The 23,970-nt window shown below is 44.1% G+C and overlaps 4 protein-coding genes across 5 annotated transcripts; 1 reads left to right on the plus strand and 3 right to left on the minus strand.

Moving 5' to 3' along the window:
- The first annotated feature begins 568 nt into the window (after positions 1-568).
- Positions 569-5,883, plus strand: LOC127335264 (pachytene checkpoint protein 2 homolog). The gene is made up of 14 exons (XM_051361881.2): positions 569-896; positions 986-1,049; positions 1,733-1,839; positions 1,923-1,990; positions 2,350-2,453; positions 2,523-2,627; positions 3,007-3,096; positions 3,175-3,250; positions 3,582-3,651; positions 4,104-4,174; positions 4,259-4,349; positions 4,827-4,954; positions 5,135-5,260; positions 5,392-5,883. The coding sequence occupies exons 1-14, from the start codon at positions 680-682 to the stop codon at positions 5,530-5,532; spliced, it is 1,458 nt and encodes a 485-aa protein (XP_051217841.1). The 5' UTR covers positions 569-679; the 3' UTR covers positions 5,533-5,883.
- Positions 5,884-6,564: 681 nt separating this feature from the next.
- Positions 6,565-12,189, minus strand: LOC127335265 (uncharacterized). Its single transcript, XM_051361883.1, has 5 exons — positions 12,040-12,189; positions 11,160-11,495; positions 8,689-9,237; positions 8,450-8,589; positions 6,565-7,511 (listed from the first exon to the last, which is right to left on the minus strand). Exons 3-5 carry the CDS (start codon positions 9,231-9,233, stop codon positions 6,802-6,804), a joined length of 1,395 nt encoding a protein of 464 aa, XP_051217843.1. The 5' UTR covers positions 9,234-9,237; positions 11,160-11,495; positions 12,040-12,189; the 3' UTR covers positions 6,565-6,801.
- Positions 12,190-15,184: 2,995 nt separating this feature from the next.
- Positions 15,185-18,274, minus strand: LOC127335267 (isocitrate dehydrogenase [NAD] regulatory subunit 1, mitochondrial). Of its 2 annotated transcripts, none has more exons than XM_051361887.2 (4): positions 17,634-18,274; positions 16,251-16,478; positions 16,066-16,144; positions 15,185-15,773 (listed from the first exon to the last, which is right to left on the minus strand). In XM_051361887.2, exons 1-4 carry the CDS (start codon positions 18,150-18,152, stop codon positions 15,499-15,501), a joined length of 1,101 nt encoding a protein of 366 aa, XP_051217847.1. In that variant the 5' UTR covers positions 18,153-18,274; the 3' UTR covers positions 15,185-15,498. The 2 variants fall into 2 exon arrangements, with proteins under 2 accessions (XP_051217847.1, XP_051217846.1); XM_051361886.2 differs by having other exon boundaries at positions 16,251-16,490; positions 17,634-18,271.
- A 405-nt stretch (positions 18,275-18,679) lies between these two features.
- LOC127335268 (uncharacterized) lies at positions 18,680-22,305 on the minus strand. Its single transcript, XM_051361888.1, has 3 exons — positions 21,464-22,305; positions 19,543-19,615; positions 18,680-19,158 (listed from the first exon to the last, which is right to left on the minus strand). Exons 1-2 carry the CDS (start codon positions 22,244-22,246, stop codon positions 19,568-19,570), a joined length of 831 nt encoding a protein of 276 aa, XP_051217848.1. The 5' UTR covers positions 22,247-22,305; the 3' UTR covers positions 18,680-19,158; positions 19,543-19,567.
- Positions 22,306-23,970: the final 1,665 nt, after the last annotated feature.

Below are 23,970 nucleotides of genomic sequence, written 5' to 3' on the forward strand. Positions count from 1 at the left end.
CTATCTTTATATTAATATAAGTGGTCTCTAGGTCCTTCGAGGTTGTCTAGCGCTTTGTGATTCACCAACATTTTACTTTGTACTCCGTACATGTATTGTGTTGGTTGCGAAGGTGATACGAGGACCTTGCCGTCGAACACCGCTACAAACCACCGCCATTGGGACCCGCTTATCGGTGTAATAGAAGCGGATTGCCTATCTTCGCCCCTCCTCCCCACCCTCTTTATTCGGCTTGGTCTGTGTGAATTTCGATACTTTGGAGCTGCATACACAACGAAACACGAGCATTGCACTTCAATAAACTATACTTCTAGTAGCGTGGCATTACATAGCTCATCAGGGGTGCACAAGTGTAAAATTGTACCAATTGTTTCCTGAAATACCGGTTGGCTGATTTCGCAGCAAATTCGTTCAACTTTCACACCAAAGCGGAAGTAGCAGCCAATGAAATTCTCCAAAAAAGTTTGCTCACAACGATTCGCACATACGATGGGCCTCCACTGAGTCGAGTCCACCACTAACCTGCAGCAGATAAAAAGCCCATCATCTCACGCTAAGCGCGGGAAACCCAAATCCTCCATTCCCCATTCCCCAATTCCTCCACAGCTCCGCCATCTCCTCCCCAAACCCAAAACCCTAGAACACTTCTTCTTCGGCTCCCTCGCGGGGCTTGGCCGCCATGAGCGCTCCCATGGAGATCTCCTTCGACCCCTTCCCTCCTCCTCCTCCTCCTCCTCCCGCCCCCGCTCCCACTCCCGCCGTGCCGCCCTTCCCCGCCAGCCCGCCGCTGGAGCCCGCAGTCGACGCCGCCGCCGCCGCAGTCCCCTCCCCGCCACAGCCGACGGCGGTGGTCGTAGCCGCGCCCACCCCGCCCGACGACAAGGTCCTCGTATCAGGTGGGTGCCGCGGCGCACGAGTTTCCGGCCTCTCCCTGACGCCGATTTGGTTTCGCTGGGGTTGATTTTTTTTTCCTCTGCCCTCGCAGTTGAGGTGCTGCTGCACGCCGCGAGCACGGCCCGCGCTGAGGAGGTACGAGCAGCAGTCGAGAGGTCCGTGCTCGTTCCTGCTTCACTTTTGTTCCGAGCTTGTTTCGCTGTTGTTTGACAGTGGGGCCTGTTAGATATAGCTGCTGGGCACTAGAACTGTGGATTTATTTGGAGGAACTCGGTCATGCACAGATTTGCCAGTTGGGTCAGCTGGATTTGCTTTAGGTGGAAATAACTGAAATGTTGGTTAAGTTTCATGAGCAGCAAATTGGAGCAATGTATAGCTTGTGGATTTTGTTTAGCAACCAGCTAATTAGAAGTTTCTAAAAGGCATCACCGTGTATGATTAGATTTCAAGAGAAAAATACTACTCCCTTTTGGGGACGGCGGGGGTAGTTGAAATAGAAAGTTCTATGAATAATTATGAATCAGATGGGATTCTGGTATGTAACATGGATATAAGCTGGTCATTCAGAAAATTATTGTGTTCATCATTGGCTTATTGAAAGTCTGAAGAAGGCTGTAAAGGAGTTCCAAAAAAAAAAAACCTACCATCTTCAATTGTTAGTGCTATGATCCGAAATTATCGCTAGATCTGAGGTCGCGGAATTTGCATAGCTGCCTGTAGAGATCTCTGGGTTTAGGCTCATAGCATATGTATTAATCTGCACAATTATATCCTCTCATGACGTATTACTGTTTCTTATTGCTCGCACTTAATATTTACTAGCTGCTTTCTTAACCAGGATGTTAGAAACTCGAAGTTTGAGCTATGTTGATGGTCCTGTCTCGATACCAGCTGACAATCATTTTCTTCTAAAACATGTTAAAAGGATCCAAATATGTGATACTGGTATGATGATTCACTTAGGCTCAAAGTGTGCTATGACCTCTGTTATTTATCCATCTCTTCCTGAATGCCTGCCTTTGATGTAGATGAGTGGATTGAGAACCACAAAGTTCTGCTGTTTTGGCAAGTTAAGCCTGTTGTTCATGTGTTCCAGGTATGCATATGATTTTGTACTGCCTACTTCAGTCTTTGCTGTCTAAATCACTTCCGGTTATTTTTAAAATCAAGATTGTCTTTTAGTGTGTTTACATGTTATTGTTTGTTATCTTGATCCTTTGATCAATTGTGTGCTGGAGTTGTTTCATCCTCGGTTCTTCACATCATAAGACTTTGTTCTAATGCTGCTGCTGCTGCTGTACTGGTGTCCACTTGAAATTTCACACTTGGTCTCTCCTTGAAAAGAATATTGGCCTCTTCCCAACAGATAATATTGCTTGATGTTGTGAAGATGCATTGTTTTTGTTCAAGTTTATTGCACACCTCAAGGGCCAAGCTAATTTGTCTATCTTGCAGTTAAGTGAAGATGGTCCAGGGGAAGAACCAAGTGAAGATGATACACTCTCGAGCTTCAATGAGTGGGCTCTACCTGCCAAAGAATTTGATGGATTGTGGGAAAGGTTTGGTTTGCGATTATCAGTACATTCTGTATGTTTTGGTTATGTTTCTGACCCTGCAAGTGCTTGCAGCTTACTATATGAAGTCGGTCTCAAGCAGAGGTTGCTGAGATATGCCGCTAGTGCTTTGCTATTTACTGAAAGAGGTGTAGACCCATGCCTTGTTTCATGGAACCGGTAAGCACCTTTCACATCGTTAAGCATTTGGTGGCTTGGCATATCATCAGGAGTATATTTTTTTGGTTGAAATTTTCCACAGTAAAGATCATGCTGGCATAGAATTATAGAAAATAGAAGCCCCCTAGGGTCCTTTATTTTTGTGCAGTTGGGGTTGCACTTGGCTTCTGAAACCTATAAATGACATGCATGTAGTGCTTAATGAAACTGTAACTAGACAGTACACTACTGTCTCCTTCCTCTTGTTTGAATCTATCAGTGGGTGTTGTTTGGGAGAAACTACCTATCTTAATGCCCTGCCAATGTGCAGCTTCTATCTCTATAATTTATTACCTGAAATATATAAATTATGTCTTATGTCTGTGACATCAAATTACAGGATTGTACTTTTGCATGGCCCACCTGGAACAGGAAAGACTTCATTGTGTAAAGCATTAGCTCAGAAACTTTCTATTCGCTTCAAGTCAAGGTTTGTGCTGTATGATATTCATTACTAATGCTTTGAAAACTAATATTGTGGTATTAATTACTGACCACTTCTCACCAGGTATTCTATGTGTCAATTAGTTGAAGTCAACGCCCATTCGTTGTTCAGCAAGTGGTTTTCTGAAAGTGGAAAATTGGTATGCCTTTTTTGTGCTCATATTTGATAATGTTATTGTGTAATATGTTCACATGCTGAAATCATATCAGCACTTTATGGTAATTGAAGTTTGATTTGTTTGTGCACCATTTTGCATGATCTGGAAATTTAGCCATCCTATGATACCTCTGCTAGTATTGTGACTTACATATTAACTGAGTAATTGTTGGTCAAATCCTTGTCTTGACCAATTAAAATACCCACTACATTTTGCAATGGAAGGCTTAGAGACTTGGGCCCACTAAAATCATCCACTGGAGATGCATTTTCATTTGTCTTACAACATACATGCTATGCCTTGTCCCTTTTAGGTAGCGAAGCTTTTCCAGAAGATCCAGGAGATGGTGGAGGAAGAAAGCAACCTGGTATTCGTATTAATTGGTATGTTCATGATAAAACTGGTGAAATGGCTAGATGATACATCTCTATAATCTGGCTAGCTCAATCCACCCCTTGTTCATCTCATCTATGCATAATTAAAGAGCACTTGTCATTTCAATATGTTTTTTTTACTTTAGAAAAGGCCTCATTACTGATGAAATAATGAGCCCTATTGAGCTACATGACATCGGTGTATAAATAATATATCATGTTATTTTCCCTTTTTTGTGAACATAGAGAATAGAAATCAGAAACTGGTCTTTTAATCAAGATCATCACAGTTTGGTTTCCTTGGCATTGCTCTCCGGCTGCAGGCCAGCAAAACACACCGTAGTGCTCACATAAATTGCTGACTGAACCTCGGGATTATTATTTTTGATTTGCAGCATGCTGTATATTTGAACCTTAATCTCACATTTGACATTTATGCATTTTAATACGTTATATTGCAGATGAAGTTGAAAGCCTTGCTGCTGCCAGACAAGCTGCCATATCTGGCTCTGAACCTTCAGACTCCATTAGGGTAAAATTTTCATCAATTTTCTTTGCTATAATTAGCATTTATCAGGCGGTTTTACACTGTCTTCTTTCATTGTGTAACCTTCAGGTGGTAAATGCGTTGCTAACTCAAATGGACAAACTGAAGGCTTGGCCAAATGTTATCATTTTGACAACATCAAATATCACGACAGCTATAGGTACTGATTCTACCTTTCGAGCTTTTCCTTTTTCTTTTTTCCTGAAGCTAGTTAATGATTTAATTACCCGGTGGCCTACGCTGTCATTTCTGTATGGTATATGCAAAGTTGCTACATTTTTTATTGCAATGGTCAATGTCTGGACAAACTTCGACGTTTTGGTGTGTGTTTAGTTGGTTTAAGTGAATTACAGTAGTCAGGAGGGAGAGCAATTGAACAATGAACATGTTTAACAAGATAGTATTTACTACTTTTTTGTATCAACTAGTTCTACATGATGGCATATAACAGTTAAGACAATCTTGGCCAGCAACAAAGAGAAATCAACTATGCTTGAGTAGTCACTTGTGATATCTGTTTTGCCAACAGAAATGCATAATGGTGCACATTCATTCTCTTATGTCTGTTTTCGATATTCTTTGCAGATACGTATTGATTCTTAAAATCAATAAATGCTAACTATTGTCTAGTTTGCAGATATTGCATTTGTTGACAGGGCAGACATCAAGGCATATGTTGGACCCCCTACTCTTCAAGCACGCTATGAGATTTTGAGGTCATGCATACAGGAACTCTTCCGAGTAGGGATTCTTGCATCCCCTCAGGTATTTGATCTTTTCGCCAACTTGGTTCTTGTGATGCTGTATCTTTTGTCATGGTACGTCGTTACAGAGGCTGCTCAGGACTGCTGTGTGCATGAGGCAGTGGTTCTGAGCAAACCTCTTCAGATTTCTGCCTTCTAGCAATCTCTGAATCTTAGAGGGATTTTTCATCTGCAATTGTAGGGTGGTGATTTGCCTTCTATTCTGAGTTATTCAACCCTTAAGGAGAAGTTGCACTGTCCCGAGGCTGCAGAACCTCATACACTTCATCTCTCCGAATTACTGCATCAAGGTGCAGAACAGTGCGAGGTAAATAATGGAGTTTACAGTTGCCTTAGATTTCTTTTACAGTTTATAATGGTGAGATCAACCCTTAAGCTATCTGCTGCAACTCATATCAACAGGCTTATAATGGTGATTATTTTTCCATTCTTCCACAGGGATTAAGTGGAAGATCATTGAGAAAGCTTCCTTTCCTGGCACATGCTTCTGTCCCCAACCCTTCGTGCTGTGACGCCACCTCGTTCATGCACACGCTAGTACAGACTGCACGGAGAGAGCTACTGGAATCACGCGGTTGATTCTATGCTGATTGCTTGGAGGAGCGAATGGCTAACAGTTCGATTCAAGTACCGTGTCCCTGATCTGATGCATAGTTTGAACTAATTCAAAGTCTGATCTGAAATACAAGCCAGCCCATTCAATCTCTCGTTTTGGAACAGTTGGTAGTCCAGTATAGGGGTGGTTGTTGTTCCATTACTTCCTGTCTCGTGTAAATTGTTGCGGTAGGATGTACTACACCTTGAGGGATCAGGGATGCGACTTGTTATGTAATGAAGTCAATGGCTTAATGCCATACTTTGGGATGACTTGATCAGATTTGTTTCCGGTACTAGTTGAAACTTTAGATGAATATTTACGTAGCCTTGTCATCCTGATACCACGCTCCACGTGAAGCTTTTGCAAATATTTTCCCCCTTGTGGACCGAAATGAGTAAACAACATAGAAAATGCACATCCCACCTGTGAAAGACTGAGCATCTCTCTTTGAAGGAATATTTTGCCTTTATGAGACATAAGTGTGACACCTCTCATGTTGGCACTAAAATGCGTGTATGATTTGAAAGAAAAAGAAACTGCGTAGAACATCTTATAATTTCGAATGGAGGATGTAACAATCGATGCAATTTGCTAAATAGAATGTACCTCTTGCTCACTCCTCTCGCCCCACCTTTTTATATATTTTTTATAATAAAATTACAAACTGGTACTCAACCAATGCAATTTGGAAGTGGTGGATGTAACAAGCAATGCCGTTTTGCTAAATAGAATGCACCTATACGTGGTGTTAAGGGTGAGCTTATTGAAGAATGAAGATGCTAGGAAAGCAGGATGCTCTGAGCAAGAAACTAACACATTTTTTGTACAGCTTCTCAACTTTCAACTCTTCACTATGGCAACGCTGTGAGCAGATTTCAAATCGTCCAGGTTCCTTCGAGAAGTGAGAAGCCAACGTTTCTGATTTTCATCACAAGACAAAGAAAAGGTTGGCTTCTCTATCTGCGCTATCAATCTACCGACATTTCCAACCACTGGAACAGATTGACTCGTCATTAACCAACAATTGCGCCCGTCAATTCCAGCCTCAGACTATAAACTGCAATTCACCGTGCAACTTCTTAAAGACTAAACAGTTTCCATAAAGCTATGGTAGTGAATGTACATAAGGGAAAAAACAACCATGACATTGTCTGATAAAATGTGCATGGCACAGAGACAATCATTCATGTTACAACCCCGGCTTTCACCTCTGGGCTCCACTTGTAGGGTCATACGTTGCAGGATAGGGATTAGGGAGCTGGTGGTGCCTGTCCCGTGTTAGCAGCTCCACTGCTTGCCTGAACCGGCGGAGCAGGATACCCCGTGCTAGCAGCCGCACCGTACGCGTTTGTGCCATCAGTAGCCGCGCCACTGGTTGTTGGATGCTGAGGTGTGGCGTACGTGCCGGGATAACCAGGCTGTGCATACCCTGCAACTGGATAGCCAGAATAGCCCGCATATGCATTAGCATGCATCTGGTAAGCATTGGCGTCATAAGCGGTTGGGTAAGCATATCCTCCAGCTTGCGGGGTTCCTTGCTGATATGCTCCAGCTTGTGGGGTTCCTTGCTGATATGCTCCAGCCTGTGTGGTTCCTTGCTGATATGCCCCATGCTGGTATGCCATAGCTTGGGGGTTTCCTTGCTGATATCCTGCAGCTTGGGGATTTCCTTGCTGATATGCCGCAGCTTGGTGGGTTCCTTGCTGATACGCCGCCGTTTGGTGGGTTCCTTGCTGATATGCGGCTGCTTGAGGAGTCCCTTGCTGATAGGCTGCTGCTTGAGGAGTCCCTTGCTGATAGGCTGCTGCTTGAGGAGTCCCTTGCTGATATGCTGCTGCTTGAGGAGTCCCTTGCTGATATGCGGAGGGGTGATTGGCATATGCATTTGCATACGGATTTGTGGCTGCTGACGCCGCTGCAGCTTGTGCAGTCCCAGGCTGTGGAGCTGTCACATGTGCTCCTGCTTTGTGGAAAATCAGATGTAATTAAAGTATTGAAGTGCCACTAAACTCGAAAGGAGCAAAGTATGCATACATATGCATCTGAATATGTGGATGCCGAGAAATGTACAAGCTAATGATAAACACCAGTAAAAGCATATCAAGTAGGATTATGTTGCAATCTCGCATGCCATGCGCTTAATGAATTCATGAGTGTAACTTCTCATGGTATTAGCCGTTTAGCGCTAGTGTTGTGAAATATGCAGGTAAGATAACTGCAAAGTATATTTGGCCTATCTTAGTAGTTCCTCGAACAAGTCTAACAAGGCACCTAACTTAATCACACGAGCTAGTAGAAGCAAGTTCACCAATTTGTTGCGCTACATCAAACAATTTATATGGTGCGCAAATTTCATAATAACTCATAAACTCGTCTACTTTGACACAAGTAACACAGAAGAAAGAACCAGAAAACACATGTACCTAGGCATGATAATAGCAATCTGCATCCTCTGCAGGAAATCAGAAAACTAGTGATGGGAGGAAAAGCATAGGTACAAATAACTAAGACACAAAAAAACTAATTGGATCTACTATGTACATAATGGCTCAACTACTTCGACATAAGTAATTAAAAAAACGTACAAAACACATGTACCTAGACATGCCAATACCAATCTGCCATTTCTGTTGGAAACAACAAAGTTGGTGATGGGCAAGGGGTAGCAATGATCCAAATGCAGAGGAACAAATAGGCACAAACTTTTCGAAGATGTTTAAAACTTGTGGGATTTACTATTTACATAATGAACCCCACCCCAACCCAACACACATACCCTGCCTCCCCTGCCCCAAGAATGCAGCATAGTCCATGATGAGTTGAGACTCTCCATGAAAACATAGCAGCCCGGTTCAATCTATGCCATAGACATTAAGGGAATGAGGAGAAATCAAATACCATGTGCTCGGTTTGTAGCATTTGCCACATCAGCTCGTAACTTGTCAGCCTCTGTAGTCATGGTTATCAAGTTAATTTCCATTGTCCGCATCTGCTCGACTTGCTTGATGTTTGTATTTTTTTCATACTCAAACGCAGATCTTAACACGAGTAGAAAAAAATCATATTATTAAAGCCATATTGAATACCAAAGCTCAGGTTGGCACGGAAAATGTTAAAAAAGAGACACTACCACAAACCTTAGATTGTGATGCTCTTTCCGTAGCCCATCTAGCTCCGCAACCAATTCAGGAAGGTTACTATTGTCAACAGGGAAGTTCTGTATCTCTTTAGTCAGTATCTCTATCTCAGAAGTAAACCTCTGCCTCTCAGAAACAAGCCGCTTTGCCTCCATATGCACTTGCTGAAGTTCTTTCTTCACTGCATCACCAGCCTGTATGTCTGCCTCCATTAATCTGATTCTCTCCACCAAATCTCTTATGTGCATATCAGTCTCTACCTGGACATCACCTAGGTGGCTGCGAATCATTTGCATTTCTTTCTCAGTTTCAACAATATCCTGTCTCAAAACCACATGGCTTGATGCCAATCGCTGATTCTCTCTGATAAGCTTTTCTGCCTCTCCGGTCAGCGCGGCAAGCTTGTTCTCCAGAATCTCCAAAATGGTGGCAGGAGAAGGCTCTAAAGGTTGGCGGGCAGAGAGGCTGGCTGTAGAGAATGCACCATGGCGCATTAGGCCTGGAGTTTGGGAGATCCGTCCATCTGAGTGTCCGCGATGAGCCATTATCCTAAAATAGGAAGTAGTGTCAAAACAAGGGGGCCGAGTTCTTGAACTTCTTCAGCATTCGGCACAGGTAGGATAACAATTAAACATACATATTGCAACATGCAAAGACAAGTACCCACAATTTTGTACTGGACAACATTTAAATGCATCATGAAAATTGACATAGCACCTCACCATTTATTGCAGACCCAATTAGCAGTTTCAAGGTAGGTTAACGCAAATTTAAAATGCTAGCTACTTCTTTTGCCTAGTCAATAATTTGTTCCAATAAAGATCACTTTTGAAGGGAAGGAATGAAGCTTGCATCTAAGCCAGCAGAACCAACAAGGGAGTTTGTGTTAGTGGACTAAGTGCAGTCGCACCGATACAAATACACGTATCAATATCGGGCCGATATCGTTTCTTTGAATTTAAAAAGTAGTGTTAGTAGCACCAGCAGATTGCCTTTTGATTATGTTGTTTTGCTTTTGTCCTAATCTTAGTGAAGTTACTGAAGTACCTTCAAACTATTTACTATTCAAAACCCATGTAGCAATTCTCTTGTTTTAGTCTTGTATGTATTGAACAATTCAGCAATCTGAATAAATAAACACAAAAGAAGGCATTCCAATTTTAAGCTCCAGCAACCACAACATAAAAGCAGGAGCCTGGGAGGGAGCACCGGAGCAGCCATTAGGGGGATCTGCAGGTCACAGGAGAGAGAGGGTCACAGGGAGGAAGAGGAGATGTATATTGCTGCCTTCCTGGAGCCACCGCCTTGCTCAGGATATAGGTCGAGGGAGGAGAGGTAACATATGACCTGGGCTCTTCCTGAGCTGGGTAAGTGTCCATCAGGTATCAGAGAGGCATCCAAATCGCGCATGAATTAAAATCATTTACTTTTACTGCAATGTTCTCAGATGCTCCGCCATACATATAGTATCAGATATAGATACGCTAGTCCCTATAAGTACAGGTGCTGCATGTAGATACGAGGGTGGCTTCCAGCATTACCCAGGGTCGAGTGCACACACCAAAACACTCCTCCAACACCTACAAGCTTGAGCTCCTAGCATGCAGACATCAAAAGTTCAAAACTAAACTACATATCAAGAACCCAGCTTAGGGGCAATGCCGAAGGACAAGTCAACTAACTCAATAACCAAATATGAAATATGTTTAGCTAAACCTTTTTGACTGAAATATTGAGCTAAACCTCGCCAGTGGGTTACTGCAAGACACTACATGCATTCCACCCCAGTGATCTCAACCAAGATATGGCACTCATGAAAATACAAGCATTATGGAGTGGGTCATAAGAACAATGTCTTCAAGAAGGATGATCCCTCCCTGAAGAAAAGAAGCAAAACCCAAACAAAGACACACAAAAATAATTCACAGAGCGCAGCAAAGACAAACAAACAGAGAAAGCACAGATACTCTCACCCAAACACGATGCAGCTTCCAAGCAGTTTAACCAGAGACATAGATAGGTGAATGGACGTGCGCAAATGTGTGGGCTGCTACTAGGAGTTTAGAACAACTGCCATATCAAATCCACAACTCTGCTGGAACGTAAACACTCCTAGAAGTCTACAACGATCCAAGCAAGCTGCATTAGGGTTTACGAACAAAGCGAGAATAGATTACTTGCATCAAAATTCAGTGGCCTCGGATCATATACAACATGTACATGAATATTATTGACAGATAAACCACATCCTCAAATATGGATTCATCTCCAACCTCTCAAATAGACCATAATATTTGACAAATAAGTTCACATCTCACAGTCAATTTCACAGTCATGCATAAGGTATTGTGCCATACCCTTTGGCGTCTCTAATATACCTCCATACCAAAACCTAGGGTTTATAACAGAAATCATGCAATGGAACGTACAAGGAGGAAAGCAAGAAAATTGGGAAGGGGGTGAACACATACCCGGCAGCAGAGGAGGCAGAGGTCAGCAGAGAGGGCGGCGACGGGGACGGGGCGGCGCCGAGTCGAAGTGGGTGGGGGTGCTGGGTGGTGTCGGACCTCCCCACGGGAGGAGTTCCTCCGTCTTCGATGCGGCGTGGGTTCGGAGGAAGGAGGACAGCACCGGACGCCTCTTCTCCCCTGCTCCTGCGCTTGCGAAGAGAGGAATCGGCGGTCGGCGGCGCAGGACACGAGCCGGGAAGGGGATACAGGATTTGTTTCACTTCCGAGCCAGCCGTGACCGTGAGGGCTTCTGCTTGTTCTGCCAATCTTTGGCTTTGTTTTTTGGGAAAATTAGTTCTGTACCATTAAAAGATCCACACTTTAGAAAAATACCACACTGAAAATTTTATCTTTAAAAAACTACCACTGAAATCTAGCTCTGTTATTGCCTTCTGCCACTACCGTGAACTGGACGTTAACAGGAGCTAAAAGCAAATGGATTAAAGGTTATGCACACATTCCAACAGCCTGTAGGACGCATTTTCACGCCCTCTACATCAGCACTTCATTTGCTTCTCAAACAACATTACAGTACTAGCATAAATTTAACAGCATAAAAGCAATTTCCAGAAGAATATATAACAACAGGGAGGTAGAACATCATCCAGCCAAAACGTTGAGCATACAACCCCGCAAAAAAAAAAAAAAAAAAAAAAAAAAACGTTGAGCATATAAAGAGATTCCGAGGAATTAACCTTCTGGAATTTGAGAATCGTCCATCCTCAGTTTCACGATTCCTTGTCTCAATAGTGCAAAATCCCAAAAAACTAGGGTTCCGACACTTCACAGAGCACGGCAAGGAGAGGGACGGAGAGGGAAAAAGGAGGAAGAGGGTCAGTACCATGGAGGAGGGCACGGAGGAGGGGAAGCCGCCGCCGGGAGGCGCGCCGCCGGCAGATGGCCGCGGGAGGGTCGCGCCGCCGAGTCGCGCCGCCGGTATTCCCTTCTTCGTTCGGTCTAGGCTAGCTGTGTGCGTGCGTTGTGTTTAGTCCTTGTCTCAAGTGCACATAAGTGCTTCCAGTTTTCAAAATATTTAAAAATTGTATATCTGTGTTTCAAAAAATTATCACAATTATTTCATGAATACATACACATCTCCGAAGTTTCGGTGGAAATTGCATTGTATTTTGAGCCGCCGCCTCCTCCTCTCCCGCCCCCCTCCCGGGCGGCGACGGAGGATCTACCCGCCCCGCTCCGAGCAGCCGCCCCCCCGGATCGCCGCACCTCAGCCGCCGCTGCTGCCGGCCACGGCCTTGGCCTTGGCCCCGGCTTCGGCCCCGGCCCGGCCCCGGCCTCGGCCACGGCGGCGGTGGCGGCGCCCCTTCCGTCGAACGACGAGGGGGAGGAGAGGGTTTCCAAGGTGGCGTTCCATGGGAGGTGATGAAGCGCCGTTGGAGGAAGCCGGGCGGCACGGCTACTTGGCCGGGGTCTGATGCTCTCCGTCGGTAGCCATGGAGAATTCGATGGAGCGGTGGCGGCCTCCGCCCCGGTGACGGTTCAGTGGTGGACGCTTGATCCGCGCCGCCGTCTTCTTCCCTGGTGATCCGGCAGGAGGGACTGGCGGCGTGGGGGCTGCTGGTCTTGCTTTGTTTTTGGTGGCGGTCCTCGGGTTTCTCGCAAGCGAAGATGAAGATCTATCGAGAGGTCGGGCTTGCTTTGATCCGTCGGAGAGATGAGTTCCGGAAAGCTCACCGGCGAATGGAACAGTGCATATTTTGCCTGCAGCTTGTCGGATCGGGTGGTATTCGGTCGCGCGCACCCATGTTTTTATTCCGACCGTTTGGTTCCGGAGGAGCGCCGCGAAGCTATATTACGTGTTGACATCTGGTGACTTTTTGGTCCATGGTGAAGTCAGAAGAAAGAATATCATGAAGGCCGGATTGGTGGACTGACTAAAGGAGGTTCGAGTCAACGTGATGTTGAGGGATCTGCTTGGCGTTCCGGGCTTGCAGCAGTGGTATGCATGTGGGGGCGGCAGCACAGGGAAAGTTCGGAGTCTTACCTCTCAGGGTGAAAACCCAAGGTCTGACCTTAACTGGTTGTGCCTGGCAATGTTCTTGTTGGAGGCATTGTTTTGAGAGTTGGGACTATCTTCAGGGAGAAATCCTAAGACCTTTGATCGGGCGACGACAGCGCTGGTGCACTGTTTCCTTCTTGGAGGCGTCGCTTTTGGAGAGTCTGTACTTCAGGTGTTGTCACGGTGGTGGTTGTATTACTGTTGCTATGTCCACTGTTCAAAAACTAGGCCGATTCAACGATTACTAGGCCGATTAATCGCTACTAGGGGCTTGACCTTGTCGATTACCATTAATCTCTTGTGTTAATCCTTTAGCCCGATTAATCTGTCCGAAAGTCCGATTACTAGGTATTTTTCCGATTAACTACCACACTTGGTCAAAAAAAGTTACAATATTTTCAATGCATATCGCTAATACAAGCGCTACCCCTCCCCAATAAAGTAGATTTTGCGAAGCTCCCGCTTGATTGCAGCCTCCAGTAGCTTCATTTCCACTGTTGCCAAAAAGTTTCTTGCGCTCCCAGACCAGTTACTCATAGTTTCCCAGACCTCAGATTACAGCTCGATCACCATGAGGAGCTCGTCCCTAGAGTACGCCTTCAATAGGTTAGGCGGTTGAGGTGTAAGAGGGGTAGTACCCTAGGTAGGTGGTGGGAGAATATAAACTTCAGAGGTGAGAGGAGAAGAAGTGGAAGGAAGGAACACGGCTTCGGCTACTGGATCCTGATTCGCTCCTGACCTTAAAGATTAGGTCATGAAGGAGAAGCGTACAAGTTTTTCGAGGATTTTAGACTCTAAAGTAGGGAGAGACATATAGAGGCTCATATATTATTATTTTTCTTTTACAATTTTTTTAGGTGCTAATTTATGTAGGTTGCACCGATTAATAGCCGACCGATTAAATCTGTTAATCATCTGAATTCCGATTAATTGCTACTCCCAAGCCGGCCGAGCAGTTAACGATTACCGATTTTCTTAACATTGGCTATGTCTAGAAGGCTATAGCGGGACTTTTATTTCTTAGTTTTCTTTTCTCTTTTTTGGCTGTGTGCATCCGTACTGCCATTAGGGTGGGGCGTCGTTGCAGAGGCTGGGTGTAATTGGTATCTTTTGATATTAATATATTCCCTTTATCAAAAAATAAGAAAAAAAAATTTGACTACGTATAAAGGTAGATATTTGTTAGAAATTTATCTTTTTATATAGCTCAAAATACAACATATTTTTCTTTAAAATTCCTACCGTACCTTTGAAATATTTATATATATGCGAATATTTTTTTTAGAATTCAAAAAATATGTTTTTAAAAATCAAAGTGCTGGTGCTCATACACTTTTCGATGTCTCAAATGGCTAAGCTGAACCAATTTTCGTGGCAGAAGGCAATAACGGAACTAGATTTCACTGGTATTTTTCTAAAGTGTGGATCTTTTAATGGTACAGAATCAAATTTTCCCTTTTTTTTTTGTAATCTTACCAAGCGTTTACTCAGAAGTTCCATACTGCTCTGCTCTCTGATAGTACTAAATTTTTTTCGAGACTTTATCGTTTGTTGATTTATTTTCTTTGGACATGGAAGTCACATCCACAGAGCTTAAATTTTCAGTGCAACTTTATTTACTTGTAGACAAAAAAAAAATCATGACGTGAATACTACTAGCTCCAGGGTTGTCTGGCATCCATCGATTGAACCGGGCATGAAGAATTGGATTGGAATACCATTATCCGGTTGCCATCTTGACTTTAAAGTACATCAATTGGAAAAGAGGCCATAAAAGGTGTAAAATTCAGTCCTAAGCACTCCGAATTTCGATTTGATATACAGAGTACATAGATATAAGTAAATCTCTTGCATACGAGGGAAAAAAAGGGCTGAGAATTAGGCAATTCTAAGCTGAGGTAGTAATATATTTCTGTATACTAGAAACCGACACTTCCAGAATCCAGACCAAAATCCTTACAGGGCAAAATAAAGCACGACCTTGCATAACCATGCAAAATCTCAGATGATAATTCAGAATAACAGATCCAGGTTCATGCAGTGATGATAACCATGAACCAGAACTGACAATAAACTTTCCATGTATGTCAGATTCACCCTGCAATGCAAGGCGTTTACCCTGCTACAAAGTATCGTGACAAGAAAAATCCTGGTGGGTTCCTCAATTATTTTGAAACAGAATAGATGATCTAATGCTGTACGGAAAAATAACGCTCGGGAGTTGGGTGGGACTTGTAAACCAGCCCCCCAAAAGAATAGATTCTTCAGGCCTGCATCAGGTATCTAAGCCAGATTAGCAATAACTGCATCAGTAACTTCCTGGGTCGTGCTGTCGCCGCCGAGATCCTTTGTTCTGTATCGGCCTTCCTCAACGACACGCTTCACTGCAGTCTCCAGACGGTCTGCAAACGATGGGAACTGCAAATGCCTCAGCATCATGGCAGACGATAGAAGCAGGGCGACAGGGTTTGCTCTCTGCTGCTCGACAAGATTGTCATTTCCCACATTTCCTGCAGAAGCACCTTGCTCGAAGATGGCATGGTCCTGGCCCACATTGCCTGCAACGTGATGCAGCATACATATATCAAAGACCTCAAACTTGAGTTTGCTTAAAAAATACATACATGTGGTTCTAACATCTCAAGAAAAGGGACAGCATCAAATGTCAGTCATTATTCCAAAAGAAAACGAGCATTAAACATATGAAAAGCCTTAAAAAGTACTATAGCATCAAATACGCTAATCAGCGATCAGAAAATAATCGTGAATTCCAGGAAGAAAAAAGTGTTGGCATGTTAATTGTATGTATGAAGAACTGACCACATAAACAAATACAGACTAAATTCTTACCTCCAGGCATAACACCTGTTCCTCCAACAAGACCTGCAGCTGTGTTGGCAACCAAGTTACCATAAAGATTGGGCGTAACCTACCAAAACAATCAAAAGATGCAAGTTAGGAAACCTGCAGGTAACCCCAAGGAATGGCATACTTGAAAGAAACATTTGGGAATACCAGGATGATTAGATGCATACCATAACATCAAATTGTTCAGGCTTTGAAACAAGTTGCATACAGCAATTGTCAACAATGATTTCATTGTACTCAATACTAGGATATTTTGCGGCAATCTCACGGCAGGACTCCAAGAACAAACCATCAGCAAGCTTCATGATGTTTGCTTTATGCACTGCTGTGACTTTCTTTCGGTTGTTAAGGTAAGCATACTCAAAAGCATATTTGGCAATCCTCTCAGAGCAAAACTTCGTGATCACCTAAAAACTCGAATCAGTGGCAGTAAAAAGGAAAAAATCGAGAGGACAAACTGAAAAGGAATGCACATGCTGAGCAATTATATTTTCACTTATAGATTCTTGAATAAACTCACACAGAAAAGTCAAGACAGACAAGACAGGTCTGCTCATAGGCTTACAAGACAACAAAATACAAGAAATAAGCACATGTACAATGAATAGTTTGAATATAGACAGCACATTTTCAATATATCTAGATCTATTTGATAATTAACGGAATCCACGCTAACCCCGTGATATTCATGTATTTTTCACATCATATGCTCAAGTAAATATATATGTGAATATATAATAACCAGCAGAGCCTATTGGCTATTAGTATTGGGTAGAATAAACACACCATAAATCATGATAGCAGCTTCATGGCACACTGCATCACGATTTGGACAAATAGTACCAACAGTAGATTCTAAAGAAGGCCTAGAGTGCTTGGTACTGAATATACCATCATGAATGAATTAAATTTAACGAGAAGCTTTGGATCTGTGTCAACCACAAATGCATGATATCAGAACAATATTCTAATTTCTGAATAAACTAGAAAGTTACTCAAACTCATAGTAGTAATATTAAAGCAATTACCAGGAGGAAATTGCTGAAACCCAATTAATTCAATTATTTATTAGAAACCTCCTAAGTTACATCCCAAGATTTGATAATCGAAGCACATGCGGAACATTGAACCATTCTTTTCGCTACTGAAAGGGCATCATTTGATCCATAATGGGGGCAGCAAATTTTGATTCAACAGGTCTACCTAGATGCACAACCAACTGTACCCCCAATTCCCAGTTTCAACCTTCTGAGGCATGAATGCGATTAACTAAACTAGCAAGCAATTTTGAAAAGCATCTTATCATGTTGACAAATTCAGATAGCTCAATTTTACATACATCAAGAGAAAAACCTTTCCGGCATCACTTTGTCGAGGATAAATCATGCGATCTACTCGAATAGTGACAACTCTGTCTTGTCAACCATGAACTAGAAGTGATCTGCAAAATCTAATGATCGTATACAATGTACCGGCAATAGCGATCAGGACTGGGGTTGATCCTCTAAACAACAGACACAGAGAGAGAAGAGGCGGGGAATTAGGCATACCTTGAGGCTCTCTACGACCCCGGGTACGACCTCGTGCTCTAGTCCCGAGTACTCGCCCTCGGTGTTCTCCCTGATGACGACGATGTCGACGTTCTTGTGCCTGGTGGGCAGGCCCGGGACGTTGGCGCAGTTGACGAGCGAGGCGTAGAGGTCGAGCTCCTTGCGGAGCTGCATGTTGAGGGAGGATACCCCGCCGCCGACGGGGGTGGCGAGGCCGCCCTTGAGGCAGACCTTGTTGCGACGGATGGAGTCGATGACGGCGGGCGGCACGGCGGGCATGTTGCCGTGCACGTCGTAGGACTCGAAGTAGAGCGGCGCGTGCATGGCCTCCATGACCTGCTGCACGGCGCCGGTGACGAGGGGGCCGATGCCGTCGCCCGGGATGAGCGTGACGGCGCGCGGGGTGCCGTCGCCCGGGCGGGGCATGTAGGTGACCGTGCGGCGCGCGCCGCCGTGGCCGGGGAGAGGGGGCGGGGAGGAGAGGAGGCGGCGGAGGAGCGGGGCGGATCGCCGCGCCATGGGGCCCGAGCTGGCTGGGGTTGCGGCTGCGGCGGCGGGCGGATGCGGAATTGCGATCCGGGAGGCGGAGGCGGAGGCGGAGGCGGGCGTCCGGGAAGAAAGGAGGAATCCCAACACCGAAAGAGGGAGGAGACCGGGAGGAAGAAAGGGACGGTGGAGATGGGTGGATACTTGTTCTTTTACGATTTTGTCCCCGGAAATGTCATTTATTCTTTAGCTACAAAAGCTTCCTTCGCAAGAATAAGATGCGCCTCTGGCAAGCGGGCCATCAAGGTGGAAGGAGGTTTCCATTTTCCAAGCTCCGGATTTTTTTTTTTCTGTTGAAATGGTCGATGCGCCTGATACAGAATTGTCGAGTTGGTTTTTGTTGAACAGAAAATTGTACTTCCTCCGGTTCATATTAATTGACTCTAATATGACACTTGATTTTGAACTTGACACTTGAAAATAAGCGATCACATAAAGGTGACCATCACATAAGCTAATCTTTTCGTTTCGAGAAATATCCTCATATTTATATTGATCAATCAAGAAGCAAAGTACAACCCAGATTTTACATTTGATTTTAAAGAGAGGAACATCATGTTTAAGCATGCTCCGATTCGATTGACGTCGATTCGGCGACCAGCGTCAAGTCGCACTCACAACTCACAAGTCACAGCACACATACACTACAGACTGTATCGGTAAAGCAAATCCAAATTAGACTTGAATCTGCTGAACTGCGTAACACGGAGCACTAGTCATGTGCCTACCAAAGTGGGCAGTTGCAAAATGATGCCAAGTCTCATACTTGCATGCAAAATATAGCTGGTTTCACCGTCACTATCCTGGTTTATGCATCTTCGAACCGCCTGAATCTAACTGTTCACAAGAACAAGCACACCATGGTGGAAGCCCAAAAGAGGACCCAGTCAAAAAGAGGAAGAAATAGGCAGACACTTCTCAACACAGTTCAATGATCCTGGCTTCAAATCTTGCAACCTTCCTTGAAGAATGTACACAGCTGCAACCAAAATGAACAGAAAATCATAAACAGCTTTAAGAAAGTCATAATCAAATACGTTCCATGTTGAGAAAATTCAGGTTGGAGACCCTCTTTATGAGCATATGTTACACCACTACACAGAGAAATATAGGTGGAGACTGAGAGTACATGAAAAAACATGATACTTGTGCCAATACAACACACATGTGCAAACAAATAAGTAAGACGCAAATATAAGTTCAGAATTGATCAGGTGATGCTGTATAATGATTCGGAATCAACTAATAGAAGGAATAGGAAGACACCAAGTGAGATTGCAAAAGGTACGAGTAGCCAAATAGCAGGATGATTCAGAATAAACATTACACACATCAAACAAAGTAATGGGCAGGTCAGCTGTACCTTGCTGAGGACGAGATCTCTGCTCTTAATTCAGCCCGGCAATTTGTCTCCTTAGCAATGAGTTCTTGTATTCCTGCACAAACATTAGCATAGACATGGTAAGAAATCGTTAGTGTTGATATCAGTAACATACCAAAAGATAATTCTTCCAAAACTGGTGATCAAAAGGGACGAAAAGAATAACACATTGAAGTTATTCCAGTACATGCAAAATACAACTATATCTGATCCACCAATCAATCAATAAGCATCGTTGAAGTACTGGGAATGATAACGAGCAAACGTGCGGAGCCTGGTCATACGGCGACCAGCTCAGCAGATCCATGCAGCCTGTAGCAAGTTCAAGTCCAACAATAATGCGCACTTCAGTAGTTAGGAGCAATTGTACATTGCACAATGCTTCCTATAGGTCAACACTTACACCCAAAAATAGCATAGCTGCTTGTACGTGTAACTACTATACCTTAAACTCAACTATGAGATACCTTCCATTTCTAGCACCAAGATCATGCAGTTGAATAAAAATAGAAAATTACCACTCTATTTTGACTTCTAGAAGCTTCAAATGTTTGATCTATGCACACAACATCGAGATATTCTTTGATATGAGCCTTCTAACAGGATGTCTGTAGAGTGTATCAACTACCATTCCTAAGTCCTAACTCACTTAGCCACCTGGATCTTCTACAGCAGGTATGACTTCCCACTCTAACACTTTCACTAAGCTACCTCATGAGATACCGACAGATGTTGGCCAAATCGCATATTTTGTTAAAGAGAGAGAAGACATACTGCAGATTAAAAAGACAACAGCAAAATCTATAAATGCAGCAATAAGATGAATCGACTTTATATGTCCTACTGATGCATAATTGCACATGTATAATTTACTAACCAAGAACAACAGCACCAAGGATTTATAACTATTTCAATTTAAAACCAAAAAATGGCACAAGTTCAAGTCCAAGATTAATGCACACTTCAGTAGTTTAGTCGCAACTGTACATTGCACAATGCTTCCTATAGGGCAAGACTTGCACCCAAAAATAACATAGCTTGTATGTGTAACTACTCTACCTTAAACCCGACTATGAGATACCTTCCAATTCTAGCATCAAGATCATGCAGAGGAAGGAAATTAACACTCTCTTTTGACTTCTGGTAGCTTCAAATGTTAGATTTATGACACGAAACATCGAGATATCCTTTCATATGAGCCTTCTAACAGGATGTCTGTAGAATGTATATTATCTACCATTCCCAACTCACTTAGCCACCTGGATCTTCTACAGCAGGTATGATTTCCCACTCTAACACTTTCACTAAGCTACCTCGTGAGATATGCTGGCCAATTGCAAATTTTGTTAAAGAGAGAGAAGACATACTGCAGATTAAAAAGACAATAGCAAAATCTATAAATGCAGCAATAAGAAGAATGACTGTATATGTCCTACCGATGCATAATTGCACATGCAAGCAATACGTATTCAATGCAAGCATACATATCCATGCAGTCTCTTTTTAACAGATCAAAAAATTACTACATCGTGCACACAATTTATAAGCACTTAACATGTCTAAATTCTGATTTAGATGGGCAAAAATATATCATGGAGAAGGAAGTTAGCCGTAAGTTGTATCATGGAGCAAATCAGCATATCGTACGGAAACAAGTTTAAACATTCATCTTGCAACCAATTCATACCACAAGTCTATGTTGGCCTTCAAAGCGAAGTCGCGTTTCAATAATGAAGCATGCCAAATAATTTCTCCGATTCGTAACCTTCCAAATATGTGAACGATACCCTTTGCAAAGAGTCGTTTCATGCCAGCAATAACTGATGCACAAGCAATATGCATTTCTCCGCAGACGCAAACACATCAATTTAACAGAAACACAACAAGCAAAGCCAACTACCACCTGATGGCGCGCTTGACGACCGCTGTTCTCCGTCTCCCGAGCAAGCCCATCCAGCTTTCTTAGCATCCCAGAGTACAACTCCTCCACCTCGGTCGTGTACCCACTGGCCGAAGTCAGCATCGCCTGTAATCTGCTCGGCCCGAACCCCTGCGTCATCCGATCCATCGCCTTCTTCTCCCCGAGGCCGTAATCCCTTGCCGGCGGCCGAGGCATCCACGGCATTGGCGACTCCGCCGCGAAGGTGTGGTACTGGCCCCAGAAGCCAGGACCCACGTTGACGACCTGGAGGGAGGCGGGGACGAGGAGGGAATCGACGAGCAGGAAGGCGCGGTAGTCGAAGGAGTGGGTGGAGAGGTTGGAGGAGGCGGAGGGGGCTAAGAGGACGAGCACGAGGGGTTGGGCGGGGGGCAGGGATTTGGAGAGGGAGCGGGCGACGGCGGCCTCTCGCATGGAGGGGCGGAGCGTCGCGCTGCGGCGGGAGGAGAAGAAGCCGACGGCGTCCGGACGGCCGGGGGAGTAGGGGTGGAAACGGCCGAGGGCGTCGGAGAGGGAGGCGGGTTGGGCGAGCGAGGCGTGGCCGGTGATGGAGATGGATAGGGTTGGGGCGGAGGAGGTGGGGGCGTCGTCGTCGTCGTCGAAGAAGGATGGGGGAGGGGGCGGGGGGCGGACGGCGCGGCCGAAGAGCAGACCATCGCAGTCGCCGGCGGCGTTCCCACAGCAGTCGAGGAGCGCCGCGAAGGCCTGGCCGGAGACGGAGAGCTTCGCGGCGTCGGTGGCGGCCATTCCGGGGTTGGGATTTGGGGTTTGGCCGGGTCGGGGCTTGCTTCGGAATGGAGCGTCTAGTGACAAAATATGTGTTTGCAATCCATAAAATTCGAAATCTACATAAGAGTCGAAAATAAAAATCCAGTTATGAATACTCCAGTGTAAAAGTGAATAATAAGGATTCTTGGTCGATATAAAACTAAGTTAATTCTTGGTCACCTAATTTTACTTCATGTGCAATTGCATATTCTTGTGTAATTACACACCTACGTGTAATTCTAATGTGCTCGAATCTCAATGCAAATCTAATGATTTTGGAGTTGACTTGAAACTAACTTAATTCTCGGTTAACCTAGAACTAGCAAAAGGACAATAATACAAGAAAAAAATTGCTACATGACACTATTATTTTCTAGCGTTTGATGAAACACACCTCTTGATTGTGTCTTTGTTAGGTACCATCACAATTTTGTGGCACGTTCGTTAAAACACACTGCATAGATAAAAACGGAAAGTTTTCCACTTTGCCTTCAAAACCGGTGATAGCATGGTCATCTCATGCACACAAAAAAAACACAAAACTTTCGGGCCAAACGTTCACACATTCAGTCTAACGCATCACAAATTCCACAATGCCCCGTACACCAAGCCCGAGCGTAGAAAACAAATTCAATACGAAAACCCCCAAAAAAGAGTACGGTATTTTCATCGTGTCTCACAAGGTCTGAACCTGTCTAAATTTAATTTTGTCTCATATGTGCTAACCCTGGTTCTCCACGCGTGCAACACCCCAATTTAAGCGTTGCCGGTAAAAACACCGACAACCACCGTTGCATTGTTTTCTTTCCCAGCTTCAGAGACAACATGCAAAAGTTGTTGTTGTTGGATCAACCATGTCTCTAAGCTGAACACGCTTCAATAAACCTCCCTTCCAAACCTGTAGCTCATAATCCAAACCTTCGCTTAGATTTCGCCTCTTTTGTGATGGTCATTGTATCAAGGCTCGTCTAAATCGACACCAATGAACAGCTGGTCTGCGTGGAAATCAACATCGGCGTTAAAATGACGTATGACATCAGGCAGATGGCGGTTGTGAGCCTGCAAAGTCAAGCGTGGCAGACCCCAACACATATAAAGCTTGTGGGTCTACCAATGACAAAGTTCAGAACAAGGATAATAGTAGAGCGAGGCGGCGGGTAGGAGGGGCATGAGAGGGGAGGCGGGGCGGTAGCTAGGGTTTCGCCTGTGCCGCCCCTAGGAGCAGCGTGAGTGCTCTGCTTTTGTTTCACACAAATAGTTCCAATCAACTAGTCCTAGTCGAAAACAAATCAAATGGTTTATCAATTAATTTGTTATCGCATTCTTCTTCCTAGTCATTACATTGATTTTTTCGCAACGGAAAGTATCTTTTCAGCGACAAGTGTTTGCGCGTGTCTTTATGTATTCATGGTTTATATATGTTCAGAACCTGCTTTAACAGAGTTTGGATGGCCAACCATTGTGCACACATCTGACTTATATCTGAGAAAAAAGATAGTAGAACAAGATCAAGCTCCTTTTTTGTGAATGTAAAATAAGTGCTCACACTACAAGAAAAGTTGCCATGGCCGACGAAGTTGAAGTCGCGCCGTGGTTGCTGGTGTACCATGGCCGACGATTTTGGGTCTGTCCGTTGTGCATGTCAAAACGTTTTTTTTCTCGTTTTTGAGGCCACCTAGCCCGACGAAAACGGTCAAAACGTT

Source organism: Lolium perenne, chromosome 2 (assembly GCF_019359855.2).
Source record: "Lolium perenne isolate Kyuss_39 chromosome 2, Kyuss_2.0, whole genome shotgun sequence".
Taxonomy (NCBI): Eukaryota; Viridiplantae; Streptophyta; class Magnoliopsida; order Poales; family Poaceae; genus Lolium; species Lolium perenne.